The sequence below is a fragment of the Hippopotamus amphibius genome, chromosome 14 (assembly GCF_030028045.1).
Source record: "Hippopotamus amphibius kiboko isolate mHipAmp2 chromosome 14, mHipAmp2.hap2, whole genome shotgun sequence".
In the NCBI taxonomy this organism is placed as follows: Eukaryota; Metazoa; Chordata; class Mammalia; order Artiodactyla; family Hippopotamidae; genus Hippopotamus; species Hippopotamus amphibius.
Window position 1 is genome coordinate 33871096 of NC_080199.1, and position 17811 is coordinate 33888906.

Genomic DNA, 17811 nt, shown 5'->3' on the forward strand with positions numbered 1-17811 from the left:
AGCTAAGTGGAAAGGGCACCGAACTACTCTGTAATGGACCACACACACAGTTTAGTGGGTGGAGGTCCTTACCAATCTATACACGTCTCATGCATAAGAAAACCCACAGAACAATGGTGCCACCTACTCTGAAAACACACAGGGGCTAATAAATAATTTGAAAAGGGGGACTCTGGAAATGTTCAAAATGGAAAAGTATTTCACACCAAATGTGCTACATATCAAAAGATGTGTTAATTAGGAGGTTATTGGCTTTCAATTTTTTTAAAGTTGCTTTTTAATACAGGTGAAGGAAAACGAAGCAGGAAAAATGGTTAAAGTGAGCGTGGTTCCTGCTGATCCACACTGTGGTGCTGCACCTGCAGCAGGCGGTCCTGCTCCTTCTGCCACCTCTCCTGCCGCCTCCGCTCCTCCTCCTGATCCCACGCCCAGCGACTCGGGGCACTGATGGTCGGGACTGGAAGCTGCCACGTTAGAAGAGAAGAGGCGCAGACACAGAAGAATATGTCACTTCATGACATCATCTACTGAAGCACTTTTGCATAAATTATTCATATCACCCCTGGCCTACGCTGTACCAAAGGAGAGTGGGCTTTATATTTCAAAATAGGTCTCTTACACAAATGAACCTATCTATGAAACAGAAACAGACTCACAAATACAGAGAAACAGAGAGAACAGTCTTGAGGTTGTCAGGACGTGGGGTAGGGGGAGGGTTGGATTGGGAGTTTGAGATTAGCAGATACAAACTATTTTATACAGAATGAACAAACAACAAGGTCCCATTGTATAGCACAGGTAACTATTCAATATCCTGTAATAAACCATAATGGGAAAAAAATGGGAAAAAAATATATATATCTGAATCACTTTGTTGTACACCAGAAACAAACACAACATTGTAAATCAACGATACTTCAATAAAAACAAAAATAGGTCTCTGTATCTTGGAAAGATTACTCCTGGATAAACTCTCATGCAGCTTAAAATAACAACAAGCGATGCTACTGTGTGCTAATTCAGTCCCACCCAGGCCTCCTTGTTTATTCCAAAACCGAAGGAATACTACTTACATCAGGCACCACAGAATCGGAACTTCCTATATTAAAGCACATGGGCAAAGAAAGAAAAAGAAAACAGTATAAATCTTCGTTTCTGTGAAATAATTCCTTTCAGAAAGTTGTATCACTAACTGTTTCTATGCCAGTATACTAAGTGACATCCATTTTTTCAAACAATGGTGGGTTTCTCTCTTCAGTTTCAGCTGTTTGTTACTCATCTTCCAAATTCAAAGTTGGTAAAAAGAAAAGAAAGAGTGGATGTCAAAGTTTCATCTTAGCTCTAGGTGCTAGAACTGAGATACTGGTGCATTTATTCCTAAGGGGTTTCAGGGTTCTTTTATTAATAGAGTGGATTGTATTCTCATAACTTGGCCTAATAGAAAAAAAAATGAATTTTGAATATTACAACATCTATCGAATCGATTTTTTTTTTTGCTGCTATTCAGTTACATTATGACAGGTATAAGTCACATTTTTCAGGTCTTATTGCTAATGAGCTACTTTTCTGAAATAAGCCACCAACAAACATGTTCAAGAAACATTTCCCTTTCCTTCCCTAGTATTTGAAACACAAATATTCAGACTTCATGTGTAAATTTATGGGCAGAATGTTATTCTTTTTATTCTTAGGGGGCCCACATAATTGTGTGTGTCTGTATATAGTACAATGATTATAAACATGGAAGCAAGTTTCATAAAATACACTATCACACTGTATTTTTAAATTTCCTGAAACCTCAGTTGTCAACTTATTCACTTACACAATCACATTTTCAAGAAAACTGCTTTGAGATTTAAGAAAATATTCTTCCCTAACATTGTCTGTTGAAGAAAAGTGAGTGAAAATTAGAATGAAGAGAGAAAAAGAACTGCTTTATTTTAGCCAATTTGAGCAAGGTGTATCATACGGTTTCAATTAAATGACCATAGAAAAACAAGACTTGAACAAAAAAATACCAAAAACACTAAGGATACTGACACAAATGAACCCTTGTCCATGCATAGCTGGTAAGCTATTTCTATTTATGGTCAAAAAGAGATTGTAATTCACCAAGAGACTAGGAGGAGATTAACACAAAATACACAAATCCAGTAAGTATCATGTTATAAGGCAAGTTCGTAAATATTTTTGATGATCTTAAAAGTAAGAAATAATAACATTTTAGACACCAACAGCATGCTTCCTACTGACTGTGCCATTGCATCTCAGATGTTGGCTATTACTTTTAAGCTTCTGATTGCAAAACACAGAGTTCAAACTGCATTCATGAGACAGAGCCGTAGGTAAACGTGAAAGGGGAGGAAACAGCACGCGCACGGCACATTACAAAGCAGCACTGCCCGACTACACCAACACCGAGAATATCAAAACACACTTGTACAAGGTGTGACAAAAATTTAATTTACTGCAAAGTCATAAGAGCGGTCCTATTAACACTGCAAAGCCATCATCTCAATACCAATCAGCAACTCTGCTCTTTATTAAGAGCATTTTCCACAACCCCAAATTTGATTCTTTAAAACTTGGCCAATTGTATGTTGGTGTAATCTAACATTATGCAATTTGCAGGAAGCAGTAAGGCATACATGAAATTCCTCATTTCTTACTGTCACCCAGTGGCAAGAAGTGTGTGTTTAAACAGCATCTCAAATTTTTTTAATTAAAAAAAAAAAAAAAAAAAACTTCAGAGGTATACAAAGGACACACAAAGACCCATTACCACAGAGGTAGACCCATGAACTGTAAGAAAAGCCTGATGACCCTGGGGAAAGAATGGAAATGGGTTATGTCGCTTGGTCAGAATGACGGCCGAATTGAAGAGGCTCAGTGCCCAGCACCACAGACTATCAGGAAAGAGTGGAGAGGCGGAACAATTCCATGAAAGTACATGAATTGTTAGCTTGGTGGTTTACCTTGTTCAAAAAATTGTGATCGCCTTTTTAAGTTTTTCAAAGAAATAGGTTCAGAGGCTAGTCAAAAAATACAAAAAAAAAAAAAATCAATACCATGTCATTCATGTTAATCTCTCACCACTGGAAAGCTAAATGATACTTGATACATCTTTCCATTCTGTAGCAATATTATTTTTAAAATGACAAAACTGATAGCCATAGAAGATAGCGATTATTTCAATGCACAAAGACACACAGTTTTAGTAGTCTATACTACATTCAAATTAGTAAAAGGAACTAATATTTTGATTAATACATTTTAGCAGATAGCAGCACAGTTTCACAGAAGCTGAACTACCATCTTCCGTGCTAGATCATACCCCTTTAGGGAAGTGGAAATTAAAATTTTTTTGCTTAGGTTAATCAATTCAAAATCTGTTCTAGTACAAGGAGAACTGCTTGTAACTATGAGTTTTCATAGTATTGGTAAGTGAAAAAGGAACTAAAAATAATGGGGAGGAGGACAAGAAAATAATACCCAGAGAATATTTAAAAAATAATCCAAATGCTAAAATTAAAACATTCTTCTAACTAGACTATCTTGCCCTAGTTTCCAAGATCTTATAGCCCCTAACTTTAAATAAAGCAAACAGAGTTCAACCAGGTAAAAAAGAAAAAGAAAATATTCTGACTTCTGCAGATCTGTGACAAGAGTATGACAAATGATTACACTTCAGTTTATTCATAAAATGTAAATGCAACTATTATTTGACACTAGTTGATATTTACTTATCTAAACAAAACCCTCAAATGACAGGGCCTGTGTATCGCCCCATAGTCACTAACAAGTGCTCCGCCTGAGTCACAGACAGAACGGGACTCGCACATCTTAGATTAAAACATCATGAATTAAAAAGAAGTCATGTTCACTTTAAAAAACTCCTTGACAAAGAATGCAATATCAGTTAAAACAGTCACTTTTAACTATCAAAATAAAATACATAAACAATCAATAAAGGAAAGGAAATTTATAAACTTGGTTTGACTTTGACATAAGGTATTATGAACTGACAAATGCAGATTCAAAACCACCAAACCACTGAGAAAACCCAGCCCTGTGCCTGGCAGTCTAGTTTCATGCTAAGAGAAGCTTCGTCTTCTTTGGGTTTCTTTTCCTGCCTATGTGGACCAACTCTTTCTTATTCGTTTTGTATGCCTAAGCCATAACACACAGCATGTGGTAGCTCAATTATTTGCAGATGGACAGGAGAAGGAAGGGAGCGATAACGCCATAATACAAAATTTCCCTGGATGCTATTGTCTGCTTTTTCATTACAAATGGGTACTTTTGCTAACAACTGTTATTGCCACTGGCATTTCCTTATTCCTAGCTGCTTCCAAGCTTGTCCCTTTCACAACATAAAAAGGGGGAAAGGAAACCTCATTCATCATTTCGTATTTAACTAAGATTCCCTTTGCCAGCACACCACAGCAAGAAGGCTGATGGCCTCAGGAAAACCAGTCCTTCTTATTTGGATTAGACACAAGGCACTCAAAGCTCCTGGACAGACTGCCAAAGCTTTGTTTGCAGTTCCTGGGCTATTCAACACTGGAACTGAGCACCCTTCCACCTGGCTGCAATTGGATCTGTGTGCTAACCTCTGAGTTTCAACTTGCAGTGGATCAGTTTTGCTTTCACTCACAGATATTAATTTTTATAACAGCAGCACTTGAGTGCTATGACTTCTATATTATAAATGTAAGCTATAATGGTAATGTTTACCTTTTGATTCAAAAGTATTGTTTTCATCACGAATTCCATTGATTTCCTTTGATTCAGTATTCTAGAAAGGATAAAGATGCCAGTTAACAACATTCTCTCCAATTGGACTTTGGGCTTAAATAATGCATTTCTCATTAGTGAAAATATCTTCTAACAAGATGAGTTTTTCAGGATATTAATATATTCCTTACAACCTTTCACATATAATAGAAATGTAATTTTTCCATTGTTCTTCAATATCTGTGGAAGAATTAATGACTAACTGCAAGCACGAATGGCTTTAAGTTCAGTCAGACATTAATTTTCCAAGAAACATGATGGGCCAAATAATTATTAGTCTGTTTGGTTTATATTTATGAATAAGCAACACAGTCATATACGATTCTCTAACATTTAAACTTTTCTTATAAAAGGTAGCAGAATCTCCTTATTAGATAAAAAGGGAGCATCTTAGGATAACAACAATTATATCTAGGGAGTCAATATAAACATATTTATTTGAAAATTTAAATTTAATTATTACTTTGATACTTTAAAAAATTTCTACATTATAATTATTTTTAATTAATGTAACTGCGTATCTCTTAACCACATATGTAAGTCTACCCATCAAATGCACCCACGCAAGAACTAAAACTGCTTCATGAGGTTTTTAAATTGCACACAATTACTATACTTATTTCACCAGTAAAGACTAAGGAAAGCATAGAAAAAGTATAGTGTAGAATTTTACATAATTAACTACTTCACATTCACAAAGATGTGAGAGATGGCTATAATGATGAGAGATTGGTAAGAAATACCCACAAACATCACTATGTGAGCTTTTGATTTTTTTCATTCTATAACTCACTATTACTCTAAATTATTAATGAGTAACGCCTTATGATTTTCAAAAATATATTTTACTCTCATTACTATAAATTACTTTATTCAATTATCTATGTTTTTAAAATAGTAGCAAATTGTTCAAAGAAAATAAATTCTTTTCCCCCACACATACTTCCTATAGCTGCTTTGCCCTCCCCAAATACTCCCACTTTTCAAAATACTTACAGAATTCTGATGGCTTTCTGAGAAGGCAGCTGTTATTGATAGATCTGAAGATTTGTCTGAGCTGTAAATTCCAGAAGTTGCATCAATCCACTTTGTTTCAGGTGAACCTATAATTTTGGTAGCCATACTGGTGAGATTGAGGGTTTTATGCCGTGTAAATGGCAGGGAAGGCTGGTCTTTGCCCCAGTCTGATTGGCACATGAAGATCAAGACATGAGTACACGTGAATGTTGAAGTGGAAAGAACAAAGTTACTGAATGTACATATACAAGATACACACACACAAGACAAACGAATCAGACAGTGTGTGAAAGAAACGAAGAGTTTAGGCCTTTTACCAACAGATCACCTTTCAAAAACACAGGGTTAGAGCATGTTAATAATGAAAAGACTGGCAAATTTGCTGAATCTTTCTGTAAACCAGGACTGGATAAATATTTTGATATCATAAGTTGGTAGGTCTGGGAAGGCTTAATGCCCTTCCCCACCTAACCGCAACAATTAAGCAAGACGATAATGAAATGTACATCGAAAGTTCCTCGAGAATGAACAACTGGGATATTGACCTACCATGTTCTCTCTTACACCAGTTACAGTCATAATGCTGTAGAGGAAGTAAAACCACGGTGTACTTCTTAATATTCAACATCATCCTATGACTCCCAAATGCAGATACCATTACAAGAGCCTTCAGCTGACATGTGCATTCAAAGCCAGTCCAGCATATACGTCAGTCAATAAATAAGGCAGAATTCAGTAAATTTGCTAGTGAAAAGTTTTCAGACAGAACATCCAAAGACACATCATTCAAGACTTGTCTCAACGTAACCACAAAACATCTTTAAGCCCAAAAATAAAAAATTGAAATGAAGAGAGAAAAAAATGTTATTGAAGCCAGCTGTCATAACCATTTGCCAAAGACCAGCTCCCAGTTTAGAAAGCCAAACACAGTGGTATAACCAACTCACCAGATTTTCCATAGCGCCTGATATCCATTACGAGGTTTCCTGTTTCCTGAGCTTTAGCCATGGTTTCCTCCCACTCTTTGGTGTCCTTATATGAAAACTGTGTGTTGTTAATAGCAATAATTTCATCATCTACCTGTAGCTGAGAAAATTCTGCTGGGCTACCTAAATAAAGCAAAAGAAATTAAACTACCAAGAAGAAAACAAAAACATGTTCTACTGGTCATTGCTTATTTAAATTAAGGGAAAAAATGACTCCTTAATCTCACCTAATCATTTCTCATACTTTTTCAGGTGCAGAAGAGTCACAACATTCCTTAAAGTTATCAAATATTTGAGTAGCTACAATATTACAAAGCAACCAAAGGAATTTTTTAAACTATAGTATGTGTCTTCCTTAACATTTAAAGGAGAAATGATAAACCCATCTGTTCAATAAAATTTCTTTATTAACCTCCTGAGAAGAAAATGTTAAATTATTTTTAAATTAAAAATGTGAAATATATATTGCACATTAGCTGAGCTTACAAATCCAAATGCACTCTGGAATGGAGAAAAAAAAAAACAGGGCCACTTAAAACAGCTTAAAATTACTGTTTACCATTATCTAATTAAAGCAGCCTTGAAATTGCAAACAAATAACCAGAGTGAGCATGCATTTTTATACAGCTAAAACATGTAAATAAGGAACTCCTTGTAAATACAATAGCTTTCATTTTAATCCTAGGCCTTGTAATATTTTGCTAAGAGCTCCTTGGCTTGATCTGGAATAATCCTGGGTGGGGGAGGGCTATCCTTCTATAAAAGTCCCAAAGCATCCTTAGGAGTTCATGGGCAATAGATACATTAGGATGCTCAGAAAATATTCATTACATAGCACCTATGTGTCTACCACAAACAGAAATGATCAGGGTAAGTTCTTTCTGAATCTTCAATGCAGTACTGTTTGCCAGTATTTCCAAATATTAAGCCTAAATTTTTGATAAATGAATTCCGGAAAAGTCACAAAATTATGACTCTTCAAAACTAAAATTAACTAGGCAAGATACGAATACGAAATTTGTAAACCCAACTATTAGTCTCCGGGAAGAGGACGTGTATCTTCATTTTACTCCTGCATTGTTCCCATGTGTTTTCTCCTCCTCTAAATAAACTAATTTCTGTGGGGTTTTTTAGAACAGCACACAACAACGGAGGAGAAGAAACTTCAGTAGAGCTAAATCTATGATTTACCTGCTTCCACTGATGCTACGAAGATCCCGGAAAAATCCCATTTTACTGTAAATCCAAAGTCAAGGCTGTTCCCAGGCGTCTGGTTTATGCTGATTCTCATATCACTGAACTGATCCTGAAAACAAACATGAAACGGTGGGATCAAGTGTCCCTGGCACCCACATGGAGGAAAGTCTATCCGTGAAAGAAGGGAGGCTGCACGTAAGGTACACTTGAATTATTTCATGATAAACCAGAAGCTTCATTCTTTTCCCCTTGGGTTTGGTAAAACCTTTATTTATATAAGTATTTCTGAGTTTATTATTTTGCTGCTAAAATAAGGGAAATATTCATATCCACAGATATTTTTCTTCACATGAATACTATTGCTATAAATCAATTGATTTATATTAATAAAGCTTAGGGTTTTTTGCCCATCATACAACTGGGGGTAAGTTACAAACCATTTGTTATTACCCAGGAATGAAGCTGATGGGAAGATGTGGAGTGTATATATATATATATATACATACATATATATGTGTATATATACACACACACACACATATATGTATACACACACACACACTGGAATATTATTCAGCCACAAGAAAAAGGACATCCTGCCATTTGTGACAATATGGATGAACCTTGAGCACATTATGCTAAAGTGAGGTAAGTCAGACAGAGGAAGACAAGTACATATGATATCACTTTTACCTGGAGTCTAAAAACCAAACATAAAACAGGGAGTAAAGTGGTGGTTACCAGGAGATGAGAGTGAGGGGATAGGACAGATGTTTAAGGGTACAAAGTTGCAATGAACAGTAAATGAGCCCTAGAGATCTAATACACAGTACTATGAATATAAACAACACGCCATTATAATCAAATTTGCTAAGAGACCAAAACTTTCAACCACTAAAAAGGATCATTATGTAATGTGAGAGATCGTAATTATCACTACAATGGCAATCACATTACATCATATAAATCTATCAAATTAACATGCTCTCTATCAACATTAAATCTGTCAAATTATGTGATATTACATAAGAATTAGAAGGAAGGCAAGAAGGCACTGAATAAAGAATCGAGAATTTACTATATTATATGGACATGAGCAATAAGTGTTATAACAGTATACACTTACTCATTTGTTCAACATACACTTACTGTGCATCTATTCTGTATGAAACACTTGGGAAATAAAGATGCATTAGGCATGGTCCTTGCTCCCAAGAAATAATTACTGACTCTTCAAGAGTGGGTATGGAATTTTTTAAGCAAAAAAATGCAGCTAATAATATAGAAACATGTTTATCAGACATCACATAAAGCAGTCGAAAAATGGGAATCCAGATGTAGGTAGTGAGAACACTCATTAATGAGCAGCCTGATGGATACCAATCTCCGGAATATAATAAAACTCTGCTATGAATAGAAAAAAATTACTGGTTAGTTCCACTCCCTAACCAAAACCACCACACACTTAAATTAGAGATGACTCAATGAAAATAAGCGGTCATCTTCACCACTTCTACCCCATTCTTCTCCCCCTCACCAAATTCTGACCTAAAGCCAATTAGAGTGCAGAATCTTTTGCTATATAAGGGCACAGAGACAAATGATGGGTTAGAAATTCCAAGACACTCACTGAGGTTTTTTTTATCTTGAAGAATAAGAGACAGGATGGAGTTTTAATAGTTTCAATACAATAAAGAATGCTTTGTGCGAGACAGCAAGTGAACATTATCCTTTTCCAGCAAACATAGGATAAAAGAGAATGAGCTCATTAAGCCATAGATGGGAGAGTCTCACAATTGTATTAGACCAGAAGAATTGTCCTCCAAAGGACCGCTCTTACCTTGGAGATAAATCTCCAGTTGAACATAATAAAAAGGCAGATAGCCGCCTTTCTGAAATAGTTAACAGAGGAGGGCAGCCCCACTGTGGCTACAGCCTGGCAGCCTGCTATGTGGGCCCTGGGGGTACACGGTGGCCAAGGAGAGAGAACCGTGTGAACAATTACCGGTCTATTTCTGTCAACAGCCAGGTGGCCTCAGGCATGGCACTGAGTCTGGCAGAGAATTTTCCCTCACAGTGACATTAATTTTAAAGCTTTCTGTTTTCAGAACTGTATCTTCCAATGCAGACCATCTCCCTCCCAACCATACAGAGAAAGGATGAACGTGGGTAGCGGCACTTCAGGCAGAGAGCCCCAGAGGCCCCTCTCGCATAGCCTCCCCACGCCGGTCTCTCTGGCATCTCTGTGGAACCCTGGGGTTTGAATTAGATCATCCTTGAGACTATATCCTTGCGATATATTTGCAGGTGAATATATCTACAATTACAATCAAGCATAAACTACTCAATGATGATTAGGATTTCTACTTCCTTATTTTTCTCGGCAAGATGTATGTCATGTGGGTATTCTACAAAGAGTCCATGCTTCAGAAGGTGATGGTGTGGAAATTTCCTTTTGAGCTGGATGGAGCCAGGAATATAAATTACTGGGGGAAATCTAGATTCTTGATGATTGATAAAGAACTATCCCAAGTGGTTACAGTTGCCTATTCTGGGAAGGATAAAATACAGTTACCAACATATCAGCATCTAAAATAAAAATAACTTCCCTCAATTTAGGTACAATTTAAACAGAAATATACACTTAAAGCTGAGATTTTTAAACAGTAACATGGTGACCTGGCATAGCAATGATAAACATATTTTTACGAGGTCTGATGAATTAAGATTCTCATATCACCATAGATGGGAATCAACGCACAACAGGGTCAATCAGATGGCTCTTCTCAAACTTTGTCCATTATCTAATGTTCTAATATCTAATAAACATGTTCACCTGAAAAGCCTACTTAAGTTGATAAAACCAAATAACACTACAAGCAGATTCAGGCTGTAAAATCATAAATAACAGAGGAAATATATAATCTTGATTTCTGTTACACGATTCTTCAGTTTCTTTTTTCAGGGTCTTAGTGAGGAGCCCTCAAATCATGTCACAGCTCTGGCACTGGAGCTAATGTCCTCCACCAAAGATGCATCTATACCTCCTTTTTCCCTTTCTCCATCACCCGTTCCAAAGAAGCAGGTGGTGTTTCCAGCTCCACCACTTGACTCAACCCATTCCCCAGCTTACCTCTTACCTACCAAATCCATTTTCAGCCCTCATCCCAACAGGCACTGCCAACTATTCTTGCTTACAGGAAACGGTCTTCCAAGTCACCTATTATCCCACTTTCTCCTGCCCTTTTTCTCTATCCTTCTGGCCACCCCTCAGTTTCATTAATCTGTTCCTCTTTTTTCTGTTTTCTTTTTGTTGCTCTTCTTCTCCCCTAGCCAGTCTCCCACATTCCTGACCACACGTTTCCCTGAGTAAACCCCATGCACAGTTGTCAACTACTATCTAAGCCCGACATATTCAAAACTAAATGAATATGTCATATCTTCCTCCCCAAACCTGCTCTTCCACGTCTTGTTTTTCACATACTGGTTAATCACATCACTATCTAACCAGATGCCCAAGCTAAAAACATCAGGTTCTTTCTGGGTCTCTTTCTCCTTCCTTCCCCTACCTGCTCCCCACCCCACCTCCATAAAACAGTCCCCCAGGCGCCACCACACACATGTCCTTAATAAAGTGTTAGCAAGCCCACAAGCCATAAATCCATCTGGAATCATCCCATCCTTCCATTCTCCTTCAGGCTCTCATCTTAACTGGGGTCATGGTTTCCCCTCTAAATTGCTGCGGGTCACCTCCTAATTGGCTCTCTTGCCTCCAGCCCTTCTTTCTCCCCATCTTCCACACATCTGCCAGAGCTTTAGTTACAGAAAATACTGATTATTATATCATACCCTATTTTAAAGTTGCTGGTAGCTTCTTACTGCCTACTGGGTAGAGTTCAAAGTCTGCATCTCAGAGTTAGATTCAGTTCGGGTAAGGTTTTTTTTTTTTTTTTTTGATAAATATCTACCTTTCCTCAAAATAATTTTAAGAATGATTTTTCTCTTTACAAACCAGAAAATATTTCAGTCCATATTGGCTCTAAAATTCTAAAGACATGGCAAAGTTAAATTAAGTCAACATTTGGTGTTTTAACTAGAGACAAGGCAGTTCTCAAATTTAAGCATGTCACATTTCAAACACAAAATTGGGGTCAGAGAAGTTGCAATTGTGGCCTGGCGCAGGTTACATAACTTTCAAATCTCAAGTATTTCACTGGTATAAGTGAGGATAATACCACGTACTTTGCTAGGTTATTGAGAGGATTAAATGAAACGTTCAAAATGTGCCAAGGCGCATGGTTGATGCCCAGCAATTATCTTCTTTTTCCCATGGAAACAAGGTTACACATGGTAATATATGCTGGTTCGGCAGTTTCCAGATGAACTAAAGAAAACCCTATTTAACGCTCACACACACAGCTCTAAAGCTAATAGAGCTTGCTCAGCATTCAACGAATACTTACAGATCCAGGCCGGTACTAAGAGTGGGCACAACGGGCTTGCTGCCTACCCTCAGAGAGCGTAGGGTCTGGTGAAGGTGACAGGCAGGTAGAATGCACAGGAGGAAGATGCGATAAGGTAAACCCTGGGTACTCTTAAAAGAGGCACTATCAGAGGCCTGGGCATCAGGACGCATACCAAGCGTCCTTCCTTCCACGTGCACCATCCTACATCCGGGTTCTGCTCTAAAACTCTGGGGCAAAGGTCCCAACATGTGGATGTGGATGAGATTTGAGTGCAGAGGGCTCACACAAGACAAAACCAAACAAAAACCGGTACGCGACACCGAGCTGGGGGGAAAAGCCACACCGGCAAGGCAGCTGCAGCAGGATGGAGGGCTCTGGGAGTCACACTGCCTCCTCTTGCTGGAGGTTCCCCTGAGGCAGCCTCGACTGGCAGGGGAGACAGGAAAAGAGGCAACACCACGGGAGACGTACGGGAGAAAAGGGAAGAGAGAGAAACAAAACTCCAGATCGACAACGGAGATGAGAAAGAAATTCCCGGGAAGATTTTAAATGAGGTCATTTCAGTTCTTCCCTCATTAAGTCGTTGCTTCTCTATGCCACGAGCTCCCTTCTTACCACAGTTCTGTGACAGGCTTCTAGCCCATCTCTGCCCCTAGATTTCGCCTCCTTAAAGTAATTCTATATAGCATCACAGTGCTCACATTCCTAAAACATCACCGAATCTTAAAATTCCCACATTAAAGAAAGTATAAGGACCTACATTATTCACTGCATCAAATTCCTACTTCAGTCTAGCAATCAAGGCCTTGAATGTAATTCAAGTCAGTAAATACTTAAGTGCCAACTATGGGTAAAGGCTATGGAGGGTATAAATACCAGTGAAGGAGAAACGAATATATGGAACAAGGAACAATTCAGTGAGTGAAACTTGGAAGGGTAAAAAGTTCAGTGCCAACAAGGGGGAGGAGATCTCTTGATCCATGAAGGAACTGACCCTCCTGGCTTTGAAGGAACCGGAGGACTTCAAAATACTGAGATGGGTGAAATGAACATTTTTAAATCGGGCAACAATAAGAACAAAAAATATATAATGTGTTCATGAAAGTGTAGGGTATGTTCCAGAAAAATCAAGCAGTCTTATGTGGCTAGATATCACCGACTTCTTCTCTCTTTCTCACAGCACAGGGCAGTGACCCAATCTTGAGTCAAACTACTTGAGTTCAAACCCTGACTCCACCACTCAGTATTCTATGTGGCCTTGTGCAAGTCACATGACCACCGCATGCCTCAATTGTCATGGCTACAAAACAGCAATAAGAAGGTCATTGTGAGGATTAAATAAAATCATGCCTTGTGAAGCCTGTTTGGCACGGCGAGCACTCAGTAAACATCAGCCGTCTCGGCACTGCAAAGGGAGTTTGGGACCAGTCACGAGAGACGAGTGCTTTGAACCTCACTGAACAGACCACAGTGTGCCAATGGGGGCTCTGAGGCAGAGAAAGTACCCAATCCAGCCTGGCATCATGCAAATTAATCTGGGGCCAGCCTTGTGTGGAACGCACAACGACATGTGACGCTCTGCAAAGTGTTTGCATTGAGGAGGGAAAGGGCTGGAATTAGGGTGGCAGAAGCAGGGACAGAAAAGGGTAACAATATCAAGGGAGATGCTGTAGGAAGAAATGAAAGGATGTTGCCAGCACAAGTGTGAGGTAAGGAAGAGGACCTGAAGAATCCTCTTTTACAAAGCTCCCAAGACGTCTACCAGAAACTAATACTGTAAATCAACCATGCTTCCATTAAAAGAGAAAGACATCTCGATGTTCAGCCACACACTACTTTTCACTTTTCTGTTCTCTGAACTCTTAAAATTAGAGAGTTTGGAGGAACGTTGCACATGCCCTTGCCATACTGGTCCTAGGCTGTTCTGTGCATTCCCAGCCCTTTTCCCAAGTCAGTAAATGCCTTCTCAGTGACAAGAGCAGGGCGATGCTACATGAGCTACTTTCCTCTGAGTGCAGAAGGACACACACCAAGCATCTCAGGGATAGGCGAGAAACTACATGATATACACATTTGTTCAAGAATTCCTATTGCTCCACTTATTAAGTCAAGCCTAATTTTGCCTGGTAGCATTCCATTTCAAGTGGGGTGACTAAAGAGCATAAATGCACTAATGAGGAAACCTGAAACCACGCCATGTTAACTCAGGTTCCTCTGAACTGCTCTAACCTGGAACCCACACCCACACTTAGCCTCTTTTTTTAATCCATAGATGCAGCTAGTCAACTGCCACCCTGAGGGAGTTACCACCACTGAGCACACAGTACAATAATCAGGCTGTTTCGTGGGATTTGCTCTTTGAAAAGGCGAAGGCAAACAGGCAAGTCTTAAATAAAAGACACCTTGCTTCTCTCTTTATTATTCATCTACTGGTACCTTATGTTCCCCAAGTGTAACAGAGGCTATTGTTCTCATCCTTTGAGACTTATGATGCTAATTACATACTCCCAATTCTTTAAAATTGAAGTTAAAAAAAATAATTTACAATCGATGATTTTAGCAACCTGAAGGAACTGGATTAGATATGTCTGTAAATACACGTGGGAAAACAGAAAGAAATATATCTAAATGTTAAAGACTCTCTCTAAATGATGGGATTACCAAGTCATTTTTATTATGTATATTTTCCTGTATTTCCAGATTTTCTCAAGCACAAAGCACTTTATAATCACAAAGAAAAAAAGCTTACTTTAAACTTGTAAAGCTTTCCTGTGTTAATAAAAACTAATGATACTAAAATATGCTATATCATATTTTATGCGAAGATATTTCATTAATATAACTTAGGCCAAGTTATATACTTGATGTAGTGCCTTGGAAAAAAATACACTTTAGTAAAGCACCAGAAAATGCTCGACTAAGCCACAGAACCACAAAAGCATCTCCACACTAAGGGGTTCATAGACCTATCAAACGGCCTAATGAAGATTTTTTTTTCTAAAAGAGAAAAGTTTCTTTCTGTTCTCTAGACAAGCAACAACTTTTTAGCCTATGCACGAAACATACTAAAAGAACATTCATTACCTAATAATTCTCTTAAAGTCATCTATGGGATTTTAAGTAGGAAAAACTACAAATGCCCCCAGTCATTCTTCATCTGTTGGTATATTTTATTTGGACTTCAAATATTAAAGAATGCAATTGTCATGCTGTAACTAAGCCTCAATATTCCCCTCAAAAGACAAGGAGTGGTACAAAATGCTAGGCTTTCCAAAGTATAAATTAGCATTGAAAGTCACCTTCATATGGTAGAGAAAGAAGTGCCATGTCCTTAGAGGCCAGCCCCTATCATGTGTACCAATTTCTCCTTGCAGTCAATTCACTTCCCTGAGAAGGGGCTTTTATTACCCATTTATCTACTAGACTTGCATCTAAAACTTCCCGACTGACTCCCGTACCTGAACCCGGACTGCTGAGCGCGAGCAGTGCAAGGCAACAGCTGCTGAAATGGGGAGTAGAGAGTAAACCCAGCCTAGACCCAGGGAGACTGGTCCAAAAAGTCTCCACACACCCAAGGGTCACCTGGATCCATCAACTCAGAGTTGGAAGAGACCGACTTCCTCCAAGATGTGTTAAACATAAAATGCAGTATCATTTTCTACATTGTCAGCCCGGACTGTAATGCCTAGAGGTTAACAACACGGTTTCCTGATTCAAATACTTCTGTTTCTGGGCAGCAGGTGATTTAAAAGCCTTGCCAAACTCACCTGTGATCGTGAGACCTCTGTCTGTGGTGAGCTTCTCCCCTCTCCAAGCTCAGATGTTAAATCAGGGCTAGATGTTGAAGACAATGTGTCTTTAGAAGTGGCAGCCTGGTCCTGGGAAGGAGATGAGAAGGGGGGTGTCGGAGAGGGCAACCTCATCACACTTTCTCTGGATGCTGCTGCCTCTCTTTCACTGGAGGAGCTGGACGCAAGCTGGCTCGTGCCAGGTCTTTGCACAGAGATGCTGACCGAACTGCTTTGGGTTCTCTTAATTCCTTCTACGTCTCCATTATACGTCCAAGAATCATTCATCTAAATAGGAAACATCATTTTAAACTTGGAATTCTGTCAGATTTCTGTTTAAGAAGTGTATACATTAAATTAATATTTTAAAGTAATGAAAGTAACATATACCTCCCACAGCAAACGAATTACTACTAAAAGCTTGGAGCATGTTTTTTCACACTAACAGATATGCACATGTGAAGGGGAAGAAGTAGCTGCTTTTACAGAAGTGTTTATGTTATAAACAGACCTCTGAAACTTGCTTTGCTTGTTTACATCACTTCAGGTCAATAGATAGAAATCTAAACTAGTTCAACCGAATACTTCACGGTACGGATATCTACAATTTACTCATTTGATATGCATTCAATGTTGTTTAAAATGTGCCCAAGATATTGCACATACCTTTATAACCAGAATGTTTATTTTTATAGCACAGATTCCCAAAAGTAGACTTGCTGGACCAAAGAATATTTTACATATGTAATATAAAATATAACATATATACACACATATACATATCTTTAAAAACTGTACCAGTGCACTCCCAAAGTAATGTCTAAGAATGTCTATGTATTTCCATCCTTGCCTACACTAGATGTTTTGAAAGTTTTAAATCTTTGTCAATCTCATGGGTGAACAGTTATATCTCATTCTTCCTCTAATAAGGCTGAACACGCTTCTATGTGATTCCTCCTCCTTTGAACTGACTATTCATTTCTGTACTCACTTTTTTACCGTTTATCTTTCCCTTACCAATTTGTAGGAACAGTTTAATCTTAGGGATATTAACCCTATATGTAAAATACATTTTACTAATATTTTTTGAGTCTATATAAATTGCCTTTTGACTATGCTAATAGTGTCTATCACATCAATTTTTATATTGTCAAATATGTCTATATACTTAATATAATGATCAAGGATTTTTATGGCTAGTTTAGTCAGGCTTCCCTCACCTTGAGTTTTTTTTTAATCAAATTTTTTCTCTTTTAGATTTTTAGGATTCTACACAGGCAGAGGTAAAAGGAATTTGAACACTGATGGGCTCAAGACTGTATTGCTTCCTTTTATATAATTCAAATTAATACATTCACTTTCAGGTATGTTGTACTGCTTTATTCTCAGGGCAAATGACCATATTCTTTAAAATCTGAATAAAAATATGTATGTTTTGAGTCATGAGATATATTTTAATAACTACATTCAAATATATCAAGCTCCAATGAAGTGGGAAATAAGGAAAAATAGAAATTTGTGCATGATCACCTGAAAATATCTAGGTTAAACCACATGAAA

The 17811-nt window shown here is 38.0% G+C and overlaps 1 protein-coding gene across 8 annotated transcripts in view; it reads right to left on the reverse strand.

Annotated features, from left to right (window-relative positions):
- Positions 1-17811, reverse strand: part of LMO7 (LIM domain 7) — a 193826-nt gene that overhangs the window by 14499 nt on the left and 161516 nt on the right. For 6 of the 8 annotated variants that reach the window (XM_057707240.1, XM_057707247.1, XM_057707246.1 and 3 more), the window contains 8 exons: positions 16231-16539; positions 7992-8106; positions 6762-6923; positions 5794-5981; positions 4738-4798; positions 2976-3032; positions 1074-1099; positions 360-464 (listed from right to left, as the gene is read on the reverse strand). In XM_057707240.1, the coding sequence (XP_057563223.1) occupies positions 360-464; positions 1074-1099; positions 2976-3032; positions 4738-4798; positions 5794-5981; positions 6762-6923; positions 7992-8106; positions 16231-16539 (1023 nt within the window). The remainder of the gene's footprint in view (positions 1-359; positions 465-1073; positions 1100-2975; positions 3033-4737; positions 4799-5793; positions 5982-6761; positions 6924-7991; positions 8107-16230; positions 16540-17811) is intronic. The other 2 variants (XM_057707242.1, XM_057707248.1) reach the window with 1 other exon arrangement.